The sequence below is a fragment of the Rhododendron vialii genome, chromosome 1a (assembly GCF_030253575.1).
Source record: "Rhododendron vialii isolate Sample 1 chromosome 1a, ASM3025357v1".
NCBI lineage: Eukaryota > Viridiplantae > Streptophyta > Magnoliopsida > Ericales > Ericaceae > Rhododendron > Rhododendron vialii.
Genome location: NC_080557.1, coordinates 24,557,056 through 24,569,804, shown reverse-complemented (window position 1 = coordinate 24,569,804; position 12,749 = coordinate 24,557,056). Strand labels below are relative to the sequence as shown.

Sequence of the window (12,749 nt, the reverse complement as noted above, 5' to 3'; positions counted from 1 at the left end):
TGAAATTTCATGATTCCATCATAAAGCCACTCGTAGCTGAATAAGAACAATAGACAACACTTTCTATGGAATTCTGATCATAATTCCCTTATAGCAACTCATAGCTAATTAATCACAACAAGCAATACTTTCTACGGAATTTTGTTCATAATTCCCCTTAGCAACTCATAACTAATTAATCAAAATATAAATTGCAATAAGTAATTCCACTAATCTGTATATTCCATGGCATTGGCACCGGGTTCTCATCCGAATCTTTTAGGCGATAAGCTTCATTCTCAACTATCTCTGTAACCTTGTATGGTCCCTCCCAGTTCGGGCCAAGCTTCCCATTCGTGGGATCTCATAAAATTTCTGTACCATCACAAGATGCACACAGATCAAGTACAGCCCTTTAAAGACTTTCAATGCAACTTCCCTTCAAGTGGAAGCCAGAACCTTGCTGCCTTAGTTTTAACTTTATGGGCCTCCTCTTTGTCCCCTGGGAGTGTTCCATCCTGTAGAAACTCCATAAAGGGTCCATCCATCTTGGTCCTAGGTCCACATCTAGGACCATCTCCACTACTCTTCCTATACTTGGTTCATCCAAGTAGTCAATTGGAACTGCTGAAGCCAGGCATGCCAAAGAATCCACATGGGCATTCCACTCCAAGCTGGTCTATTGCTTGTAGATCCTTTCATACTTGTCCAGCAGATCTTAGGCTGCCACTTTCTCGCTTCTGGCAGTGTATTCCCTAAATGATTGGTTAACCAGCCAGTGTTTATTATAATGTACCCTTAGCTTCTTAGCCTTTAGTACTTTGGGCACCTCGTTGCCCGACCAACAAGGCTTCGTACTCTACCGCGTTATTTGAAGCACCAAGCTTTAGCCAAACAGCCAACTCTAGCACCAGGCCCTTAGGAGAGCAGATCATGATTCATGCTCCTGAATCTTGAACTGTAAACATATAATATTCACTCCGCTTGACCCTGCTCGGCGGATTCCTTCTTACATTGTAATCTCTCATTTGTGGATTTATTACGAGAGCATGGTTGTGTTGTAACTATACACTTTCTAGGTTTCTGTCCATAAAGGTGCTCGTCCCTTCCATTCGTCGCCTTTTCAAGCACTACTAGAATTCCCCACCTATTGTAGGCATTTCTTTAAGTCTTTGATTTGTTGCTCACGTTTTTTCATACGATAAGCAATTTCTTCATTATCACGTTCTTTCTCTTTAAGACCTTTCGTAGTCTTGACTACATTGTGATCGCCTAACAAACTTAGATCGGTCTTCATGATCATCTAACAGATTTAGATAGGCCTCCGTGAGCACCTAACAGGTTCAGGTGTGCCTTCGTAGCTGCTTAACTAGTTCAGTTAGGCCTTTCGTGGGCGCCTAACAGATTTGCACTGCTCTGCGCGATTGCCTAACATAGTGCAATTGCATAGCAAATTTGAATTGCTTTACGTGGTTGCCTAGCAGATCAGAAGATTTGAACTCCTATTTGAGATCGTCCGGTAGATTCAGACTGCTTTGCGCGATCGCCTGGTAAATTCAGACTGCTCTTCGAGATCGCCTAGCAGATTCGGGCTGCTCTGCGCTGCTGCCGAGCAGATTCAGATTGCTCCACACAATCGCATTCAGACCGCTCTGCGCGATTGCCTAGCAGATTCAGACTTCTTTAACCGAACGCCTAGCAGATTTAGACTGTTCTTCGAGATCGTCTAGCAGATTCATACTGCTCTTCAAGGTCGCCTAGAAGGTTCAGACTGCGCTGCGCTGCTGTCGAGCAGATTCAGACTGCTCCTTAAGAGTGCCTAGCAGATTCGGACTGCTTTGCGCTGCTGCCCAGCAGATTCAAACTAAGATTCAGACTGCTCTGCGGTGCTGCTGAGCAGTTTCAGATTGCTCCACGCAATCGCCTAATAGATACAGACTGATCTGCGCGATTGCCTAGTAGATTCAGACTTCTTTAAGCGAACGCCTAGTAGATTCAGACTGCTCTTCGAGATCGTCTAGCAGATTCATACTGCTCGTCGAGATCGCCTAGCAGATTCGGACTGCTCTGCGCTTGTGCCTAGCAGATTCAAACTGCTCTACGTGTATGCCTAGCAGATTCAAATTTCTCTTCGAGATCGTCTAGCAGATTCATACTGCGCTGCGCTGCTGTCGAGCAGATTCAGACTGCTCCTTAAGAGTGCCTAGCAGATTCGGACTGCTTTGCGCTGCTGCCCAGCAGATTCAAACTAAGATTCAGACTGCTCTGCGGTGCTGCTGAGCAGTTTCAGATTGCTCCACGCAATCGCCTAATAGATACAGACTGATCTGCGCGATTGCCTAGTAGATTCAGACTTCTTTAAGCGAACGCCTAGTAGATTCAGACTGCTCTTCGAGATCGTCTAGCGGATTCATACTGCTCGTCGAGGTCGCCTAGCAGATTCGCAGATTCGGACTGCTCTGCTCTTGTGCCTAGCAGATTCAAACTGCTCTATGTGTATGCCTAGCAGATTCAAATTTCTCTTCGAGATCGTCTAGCAGATTCATACTGCTCTTCGAGATCGCCTAGCAGGATCAGACTGCGCTGCGCTATTGCCGAGCAGATTCAGATAGCTCCTTAAGATCGCCTAGCAGATTCGGATTGCTCTGCACTGTTGCCGAGCAGATTCAGACTGCTCCTAAAGATCGCCTAGCAGATTCAGACTGCTCTGCATTGTTGCCTAGCAGATTCAAACTGCTCTATGCGGCTGCCTATCAGATTAAGTCTGCTCTACGCGAATGCCTAGCAGATTCAGACTTCTCTTTGAGATCGTCTAGCAGATTCATACTGCTCTTTGAGATCGCCTAGTAGGTTCAGACTGCGCTGCGCTGCTGCCGAGCAGATTTAGACTGCTCCTTAAGATTGTCTAGCAGATTCGGATTGCTCTGTGCTGTTGCCGAGCAGATTCAGACTGCTCCTTAAGATCGCCTAGCAGATTCAGACTGCTCTGCGTTGTTGCCTATGGTCAAACTAGATTCTTTTATTTAGAGATCTTGATCTAATTCCCCAATCCTTGGAGCATATAACATCAACGGACTTGCTCATAGCCCCATTCTCTGCTTTCTCTAGAGCACCAAGTGGAGAGGGTGACCTCTCCTTTTCCTTGTTGGATCATCCTCCATTCGTGGAGTCTTTGACTTCCATATGACATTGTTGATCTCAAAGAACCACTTCGTTTCCACAGACGGCCCCAATTGTAATGGGAAAAAATCCGCTTATTGTTGTTTCAACCCCTCTTGAGATCAACGCGCATGCCTTCTTACTGGAACCCTAGTCCTGCAAAACAAGACACCGTGAGCGCACCTTTGCCTCTCGTTGGCAAAGGCCCTCTGATGCCAAAGCCAATATTTTGTACTCATAAAACCCGAATTCACAGTAGGTAAAATAATGTATATCAACATACCTCCCTTCATGGATGTTACTTCTTATTTATAGATGTAGACTTACTTGTTCTCCAAGTCTCCTTCTCTGCCTAGGGTTCCAATCTCATTAGGAATCCTAAGTCCTAACCCATATGGAATTCCCTCCCATATGGTAACTCGATTTATAATCCCTTCATTCATGGGACACTTGCCTATCACGTAGGACTTCCTTTCTAGAACCTTCTGGATACCGCCACACCACATCAGCGGTCCAGATAGAGTTGGTCCAATGTACGTCGATGGTGCACAGTTACTACGGTGCACCTGTACCACGTGTTAGGCTAACTCATTGAACAATATCACGTGTTCGGCCATACCAATGAGCACCTTTATGTGGTGCAGCTGACACTGTTCGGCGTCACTGCCTAGCAACCTCAGGTGTTGCGTATGTATTCGGCATCATGTCCTAGCACCCTCGCATGGTGCCGCCTACCAGCGCACCAGTTAGGCATTATCACCTAGCACCTTCACATGGCGCCGCCTACCAGTTCACCTGTTAGGTACCCTCGCATGGTGCCGCATACTAGCGCACCTGTTAGGCCGTACCGTGCACCCTCACGTAGTGCTCCGATGCGGTCATGTGTTATGCATGTGCTCAGGCTGTGTTTCCTCTATTTGGGAAAATCTCTCTTCAACATTAACTCATTGAAAGAAATTTGTAAAGATGGAGACGGAAAAAAAGATTTGTTGCTATAGGTATTGTGCCCTGCCTTCCTTCTACATGTCCACTGTGTCTAAACATACTAATTTTTAGTATTACGGCACTGACTAATTTAAATTTGTTTTCGGTTTAGTTTATAAGATTAGAGATAACCTTAAAAGAAATTCAACTACGCTACAAAACCCGACTGATTTGAACAATCTTTCTTCAGATCCAAGACTACGATAGAAAATCTAATGGTAGGAACTAAATAGGAAGAGCACATTCTTAAAAAAGTCCACCCTAACCTCTTCGCCACAATTTCTCTCAAAAAATAATAGGAGTATAATGCACCGATTTAACATTATCTCAAATTATGACAATTTCAATTGTAAAATCTTACTCCCTCCGCTCCAAAAAAATATTCACAACGTGAAATGGGAACTTTAAAATTTAATTTTTTTCGTAAACTAAAAAAACTCATTGTTATCTACTCACTTGCCATTGCCAAGAAAGGTTTGGATTATTATTTTTACCTAGAATAACTTTTTTAAGTTCTTGTGTGGCATAGTGGACAATTTTTGAGGAACTTTTTGATTGCATCATTCATACTCACACATGAGACTGTGTTACTTGTGTATATGCGGTTGGCTTAACAGAAAGATAATTTTTGAACACCCTAATACAAAATCTTGGAGCCGCCATTGTCCTTAACTTTAACTTTATGAAGCTTCGTGGCATGTGTGGGCACGCGCCCCGGAAATTTTGCTTGATGAAAATTGGGGTGCGGCCCTCTTTGTTTGGAAAAGCGCGGCGAAACGCTTCGATTCAGAGTCGCCACTCGGGTTTTAGCGGTGAGAGCACCCAAGGAACCGAACTCGAAAAACGTTTGCCACGTTTGTTGATTTTTGAAAAGGCTTGTAGACTGGACCGTCGTCACCTTCGATATCTGAGGTTCGGGAGCCAGGTTACGAGAGGGGAAGGGTTTTATGGCACCCCTCTCGCCCAATCCGGAGATCGATCTCTACTCGGGCATTTTGTAAAAGCGCTTGCATTTTTCTCTCATTTGATAATTTTTTAGCCAGTTAGGGCGGGGGAACAGTTAATGGGGGTTAAAACTATAACAAGTTGTGATTTATGTGACAAAATGTTTATGAATGGCTTGATTGCAATGCTAAATATAGATTGAGAACAAGCACTGAGCAAACTGGACAAATTGCAATATGCTGCCCCGCAAGGGCATGAGCAAGTTCTACCAGCAATGCACTGGTCGAGCCACTGCATGTTGGTTTGACTTGCGCACGCCACAGAGAGACTGGCGTACTCCACTCATCTAGTTTCACAGTCCTTGTTTGCAACCCTCTGGGCTCTGGAAAAGGACCAGCGCACACCCAGGACAAACCATACAGTTAAATAAGCAGGATATATATATTTACAGACAGATGAGATGGCTTGAAGCCATGAAAATAGACAAGAAACCCCCTAAACAGAGTGGGGACATGCAGCAGGCCAAAATCACACTAAAATGCAAGGGCCAGCCACTGGGTCGTGGGACAACCGCCGTACGCCAGTCATGGACTGCCGTACGCACGTTTGACCCTAATCCAGTGCTTGGCTTTGGGTTCTGGAACATGACCAGAAGGATCCCAGAGGCCTTTTGAATAGACAAAGAGTAAGCAATAACCTTTATCTAAACAGTTCTAGACATACAGAAAATAGTAAACTGGTTATTTAGCATGCAAGGGTGATTGACAGAAAGATAAAACAAAAGGAATGACGATCCATGATCCCCACGCCAGTCGTGCTCGTACTGCCATGACTGGCGTACGGCATGTAGAAACTGGCGTGCGCCAAGTATCATCGCATACGGTTGTTGTATTTTACCAGTTCAAGGCCAGGACTAGTATTGTTTACTAGCCTGGGCCTTGCTGGTTCCCCTCAGGGGCCGAAAACAGAAAGGAATGCAAAGGTGGTATACCTTTTGGGTGTTGAAGTTTGAAGATGGTTTAGAGCCTAAAGGTTGAAGATGGATGTTGTATGGTGACTGGATGTCAGTGGAGGTATATGGAAGTGGGCTTCTTTCCTTTATCTTTCAATGGAAGAAAAAGAGAAAAAGAGCAAGAAGAGAGGAGAGGGGTGCTTTTGCTTCTTGATGATGCCAACCCCTTGCAAATGAATGCAAGGGGGGTATTTATAGAGGGGGGGTGACTGAGATCAGTTGGTGCTAAAGGGTTGTTTGGCTGGTTGGGAGAGGAAGGGAGCCTTCCATGCATTAAATGCATGGGACTTGGCTTGATGGGGGGTGTAGGAGAGAGAGGGAACGTCTCTGCCGAGAGTAATCATCAGGGACGCTGTAGCCGACGTCAGGGTGGCACAAAAGTCCCGCCCAAGTGGCTGAATAAAGTTGATTTGACTGGGTTTGACTGGCGTGTGCCACTATTAACTGGCGTGCGCCGGTAAAAGCTGGGCCACTGGTCGATGACTGGCACGTGGCAGATAACTGGCGTACGCTTCCAGGACACTGGCGTATGCCAGTTGGGTTTTGCTGGGGCCGTTTGGCTCTGGTTTGAAGGGTTTGAAAGGGGTTTGAGAGAGGTTAGGGACGCTCAAAGCTCAACCACACCTTTGTCCTTAAACTGTTTTCGACTAAAATCATCATTGGGGAAATAAAAGATCGACAAATAACGTTATCTGGACAGTCCAGAATGGGGTGTCTACAGCATGGTAGCATCTTGTTCGTTAATGGCTTAGGTAGGAGGCAGACTATTGTTGCTAACTAGATTAATTAAACAAAGCAATTTAAAGCTTTTGCTACTACGGTACTTCCTCTATTATTGTTAAATGTTAATGCAACTAATTATTTGCTAATTGACCTTTTTTTGCAGGGTATCATGTCTTCTCAGATGTCATCTTTGCTTTATCTTGTGGTGGGGATTTCAATGGCCCTCACCCCTTGGTTAGCTGCTGGAGGCCAGTTAATAGCCTCTCGTTTTGAGCTGCATGATGTGCGGAGTTTATTACCTGTAGAGAGTGAGGTAAAAATAAAATCATTAGTTCAAGTTTTTACTTTGTAGTGTTACGAGCGGTATCTGGTCAACCAGTGACATTTGTGTCTTACGCAGTTGTTTTCACATTAAATGACATGTGGTTTGCAAGGACTGGTTTAGTTAATGCATACTTTCTCAATCTGACAATTAGTACTGTGGAGCATAGTTGTCCATACACAGTTTGGTGATTTATTTTGTTAATTAGGTAGATATGCTGCGAGCAAGTGACTTTCTGATGGCACAGCCCTTAATTGGTTGGAGCAGAATAATCCTCTTTGGAGGCCTCGGGTCAAGTCACGTGGAAATTATAAATAATTTGGTCCAACAATTGTGATTGGTAGTTTAGTTATTTATTTTTATTCTAGTATAGGATTTGTTTAGATTGAAGATAGGGATAGGATATGTTAGAGCTTGTCCCACGTTTGGTTAAATATAACCTTCAAACCTAATATATGAGCCTGAACGCCCTCTCCACTCATTGCCAATTGGTTTTGAGTTGGATGCTTTAAGAGGATATATCAGTTTGTTGCCATGTTGAGTTCATCCATTATTTAGGTTGTTGGTCTTTAAATAAGAGGATTTAAGATTATAATCATCAGACTTTGATTAATCAAAGATTGAGATTTCAGAATTAGGGCTTTGGCTCTTGTGTGTTTCCCCTCCCCTCCCTCCCCTTTTCTATCATTGTTCTGCATCACTTTCAAACTCCTTTGGAAGATAAATTAGTGTTCATCTCTTTATCATCAGCATTTTGATTAGTTATTGCACTGAGATATACTGTGCTCTCAGAAGTCTCTCACAGGAAAACATCGTGTGATCTTTTTTTCTCTTGAACCAATTTACTCTATGAACTGATTTAACTGATTTGGGCTTATTTTTCTGTACACCAGCCATGCCAACACACTTGACAGAAATCTTTGGTAAAACACAGGCCCGTAGTTGGTATTTTGGGGTTTCAATTCCTTCACAAAGTCTAGCTGTTTGAGTTCCTACAAAAATGTATGTGATGATGATGAAGGTGGTTAAGAACGAGTGGCTGCAATTAAGTCTGTGCTCTAAAGTTTGTGCATTACTTGTACAAGATATTTTTCCGTGTATAGTTGATATAAATGCCTTAGACACACTGAAGGTGTACTGGTGTGGCACTCCGTGCGCTTCATTTCGCTCATGAAATCTTGATGAATAGGAGCTTTTAACTGTTATTGGCTTAATGCCGGAGAGTACGTGTATGATTTTTTGATTTTAAAATCAACTTTTAGCCACTTAGGTAGTGTAATAAGCTGAGTTGGAGGAAGGCTCAGGGGCTCCCCAATCTCTTCTTTCCCCGCAAGACTGGAAAAACCGCGTCTCTCATATTTCTGTCGTACTCCTCTTCCTTGACTTTGATATCGAACTTTTCCTTCCCATCTTTTCATCCTAAGCTTTCGTTGGGCCAAAAAAAGCTCTCCTTTGATATCTAAAAAGAATCAATGACTGCCTGTAATCCTTTCTTAAATGTCTATTGGCAGTGCTTTATTTCTTGATTCCCATGGCTTCTGCTTTTTCCAGACAGATGATTTGCAGGATCATATCATTATTTGCGGGTTTGGACGTGTTGGCCAGGTATTTTTAGTATCTATTATCCTATTTGATGAATGACTTAAACTGTTCAAGGTTGGGAATTTGACGTTGTTGTACATTATGTATGGATATATGCATTTCATTTTTCCTCTGACGATGTTACATGCTTTCATGGTTCTCTCAGATCATTGCACAGCTTCTTTCAGAACGACTTATTCCGTTTGTCGCTCTTGATGTCAGAAGGTATGCTTACATCACAGAGTACTGATATTGGTGGAATGAAGTCCATTTCAAACTGTGAGAGAGTATAACTTGTTGACTAAATATTGGGTAAAGCTCAATGATCTGGGTGTGATCAGGAGGTTGTGGAGCCTTACTGAAAGAAAGATGTAAGGCACAGGAGGTGCGAGTATCCGGGGACAGGTAGCTCAATCTCCTTTGTTCAGGGTAGGATTCTTTAGGAATGGCAACAAGGCGGATCGGGGTGGATATTGGCATATTCGTACCCGATACCCGAAAATATAACCCTACCTGAATCCGCCCTGATAACCGAATGGGGGAGGAGAGTTGTCCCCATAACCAAACCGAACGGATTTTGGGTATTCTCCAAACCGAATGGGAGACTTAGATCAGAAGATCAAATAAGCAGAGGAACAGATCTGTCAAACATTTTTCGAAGAAATGCTCGAGAAAAAAAGAGCACTTTGTTTACTGGGGTGGGTTTCACCATACTTGATCCTTTTTAGTTTGACTAACAACAACCTACATTAACTTCTATGTATTGGTTCAATAATACAGAAGACGTTGTTGACAGTGTACCCAGAAAACGTTGTTTCAACATACTTCACTTTGGTATTACACCAAACGCTGTTGACAGCTTACAACAAAACACAGAATGAGTATGTTGCGTAAGTTACGGCCTTAGTTAAATCGACAACCGACTGACAAAAAAGAGGGGGAACGACTACGAAGTGGATCGGAGAAGAGGGAGGTCGAAGTTGATTGACGGCGACATGGATTGACAACGACAGAGTGGGTCAGAGAAGCCAGAAGAGGCCACTCTCTGTGGAAGAAACATTTCAGTAGAACCCTAGAATTTATGAGGGCTAATATCTAAAATCGCCCTATATATATGAAGGGGTATTTTGTAATTTGAAGGTTTCGGTTTGGGTATGTAACTCGGGTATCAGTTCGAACCGAATCCAAACGGATATACCTTAGCCTCCACCTTACCTGTACCCGCAGGGAAAAAATCGGTTATGGTTCAGGGAAAAAAGAGCGGTTCGGTTTGGATACCCATCGATTCAGGGTAAATTGCCATCCCTAAGTTTCTTAGATCGTGTGGTTGGTTTGCGCGTCAGCAGTGGGAACGGGGTTTGGCAATTGACAAGGGAGAGGTGGCCTTATCACTTGGTGATCCATATAGCTTTAGCCACACCAGCTATTTCTTCTGGTGACTTAGATGAGTTTGGAAACTAATTCATGTAGTTATTCTTTGGAGTTTGCCCTCTTTGTATTTGATGATGCTGCAAATTAATGAAAAGGAAGTGAATGTAAAAAAATAATGTTATCTGCAGTGTCTATGACTTTGCTGAGAATGAGGGTAAAATATGGATGCATGAGCATCTTTTGCGGCAGCATCCTGATAAGTGATAACTGAGTTTTTAATCCTTAATTTCAGTGAACGAGTAGCGGTTGGCCGTGCGCTTGATCTTCCTGTGTATTTTGGAGATGCTGGTAGTCGAGAGGTATAGCAAATTCTGCTCAAACTTAAATTACTTTCTGCTGCTTCACTTTTTGACACACCTCTTGCATTTCTCGCAACCAGGTGCTTCACAAAGTTGGTGCTGGAAGAGCATGTGCAGCAGCCATAACTTTAGATTCCCCTGGTGCAAACTATAGAACTGTTTGGGCTTTGAGCAAACATTTCCCAAATGTTAAGACATTTGTCCGTGCTCATGATGTTGATCATGGCCTCAATTTGGAAAAGGCCGGAGCAACAGCGGTACCTTTCTGTTACTTATTGATTTTAGTTATTTCACTTACTCCCCCATTGCTATATAGGTTCTCTTGCACTCGCATTTATTCAGTTATGTTGTTAGAACTCGTCATCATTATTGTAATCTATTGCCTTATCTATGCAAAGATTTGCTGAACGTCCAAATTTGAAAAGCGTCTCTGTCATGAGTTGAGCTTAAGTTGAAATTTCAACAGGTTGTCCCTGAGACCTTGGAACCGAGTCTCCAGCTAGCGGCTGCTGTTCTTGCACAGGTAAGAAACAGCATTAACCCACACTTTTGCATAAATGGTCACACGTAGTGTGTGGTCAGATAGTGACCAATCATGAAGGTGAAGATTTGTTCCATCAAATCTCCCGCTTATTGTGCTTGTTATACCAACACTTGAAACGGTCCATCCCCGTCTTCTCTCTTAATCCTTATTTTATATACGCAAACAAAGTCAAAATGGTTAATTTTGAATTGCAGGTTCATATAATTAAGTCTCCTTTTTCTATCATCTTTGTGATGCATCTTCTTTGGATCTTATAGGCTAATAGGTTTCTTTATTTTGTGAGGGGGGACAAGAAGGGAAAGGAATTGATAGAATTTAATTGGCATTTATACAAATCCATATAATATTTGGTGGCCCTTAGAAATGTTAATGGGCACTAGTTGTTTCATATCCTTTTGTTTCCTTTTGCCTTCGTACATATGAGATCCAAAGGTAACCATTCCAATATAAGTTCTCATGTGTTTCATTATGAAATATAAGAGGAGTTCGTGACCTATTGCATGCTTACCCTTCAGTTTCAATCAATTACCTACGTCACCCTTCAAAAATAAGAACCAATTTTATATTTGCCAAATAAAAGGTTGAGAACCTTTTTTGTGTTCCTGCTGAGTTTTCCGATTGTAGCAGTCGTAAAGCAGAAAGTGGCTATTGCAAGACCAAAGAGTTATCCCCTTCTTGTGATATGATTTGCTTTCATGTGTGCAATTGTGCAAGTAAAATTGTTAACCTCTGCAATGTATTACAGGAAGAACAAAATGTAGTTTCTCTGTTTTGCCGCCTTCTTTTTATGCTTTTAACGTTTCTTGTACTCTATGATAGACTAAACTTCCAATGTCAGAAATAGCTGCAACTATCAATGAGTTTAGGTCTCGCCATCTTTCTGAGCTCACTGAGGTACTTAATGTTCTTTTTATTAAAGCTTGACTTGGAATATTTAGTCTTGTCTTGCAAGTGACTACTCTCTCTCTCTGGTATTTGCCTTTTGACTGATCAGTTGCTATAACCAATTACTGCATGCAGCTCTGTGAATCAAAAGGAAGTTCTCTCGGTTATGGATATTCTCGGATCATGACTAAACCCAAATCCCAACCCTCCGATTCTTCAGATGATGTAACTGAAGGAACACTAGCAATATAACTCGTCATCTGGAATAAAGAAAGACAGGAAATTGAAACAACTGTATAGCAGTTTACTTCCATATGTATATGATGTACAGAAAATATAGCTGAAGTAGAGGGGAAGTGGGGTACAATGATCAGTTACTCCCAACCTTTCATTTGATAAATTTTGATTGGGGTTTCCTCCCTAAAATTGCGTAGAAAAACCTTTTGCCTCGCTAATTAATGCATTCCAGAATTTGTGCAAGTCTCTCTTATAAACTTCTTCGATTGATTAAAACTTAAGTCTCGGTTTGATTTGATTTAATTTGGCTTGTTTCCTCCCATAAACTTCATACCAGCTCTGCCTTGTTATCTTTGGTTTTGCTGTAATTTTGCAAGATGGTATGCACATAATGCAACCTGTAGAGCTTGTGTGTGTGTGTCAATTTTCAACCGCAAAGGTTAGAAGCAAAAAAGTAAGAACTATCCAGGGATTAGCTGCTTGCTAGGAATTTCCCATCACCTGGAATTTATTGCACGTTACATATTTTAAAATTAAAAAATATTTGCGACTTGCATATTGTAAAATTTGACAATATCGGGACATACTAATTGAATCCTAGTGGTGTTGCCTACGGTAAACGACGGGGTGATCGGAGGGGTGGTGGAT

At 42.4% G+C, this 12,749-nt stretch overlaps 1 protein-coding gene across 8 annotated transcripts in view; it reads left to right on the top strand.

The window, feature by feature from the left end:
• The window catches only part of LOC131304250 (K(+) efflux antiporter 2, chloroplastic-like), a 38,322-nt gene extending 25,978 nt beyond the window's left edge, over positions 1-12,344 (top strand). For 7 of the 8 annotated variants that reach the window (XM_058331437.1, XM_058331464.1, XM_058331449.1 and 4 more), the window contains 8 exons: positions 6,966-7,115; positions 8,676-8,729; positions 8,872-8,930; positions 10,369-10,435; positions 10,516-10,692; positions 10,902-10,958; positions 11,799-11,873; positions 12,000-12,344. In XM_058331437.1, coding sequence (XP_058187420.1) covers positions 6,966-7,115; positions 8,676-8,729; positions 8,872-8,930; positions 10,369-10,435; positions 10,516-10,692; positions 10,902-10,958; positions 11,799-11,873; positions 12,000-12,116 — 756 coding nt within the window. In that variant the 3' untranslated portion in view covers positions 12,117-12,344. Of the gene's footprint in view, positions 1-6,965; positions 7,116-8,675; positions 8,730-8,871; positions 8,931-10,368; positions 10,436-10,515; positions 10,693-10,901; positions 10,959-11,798; positions 11,874-11,999 lie in introns of those variants that run through there. The other variant, XM_058331479.1, reaches the window with a different exon arrangement.
• The last annotated feature ends 405 nt before the right edge of the window (positions 12,345-12,749 follow it).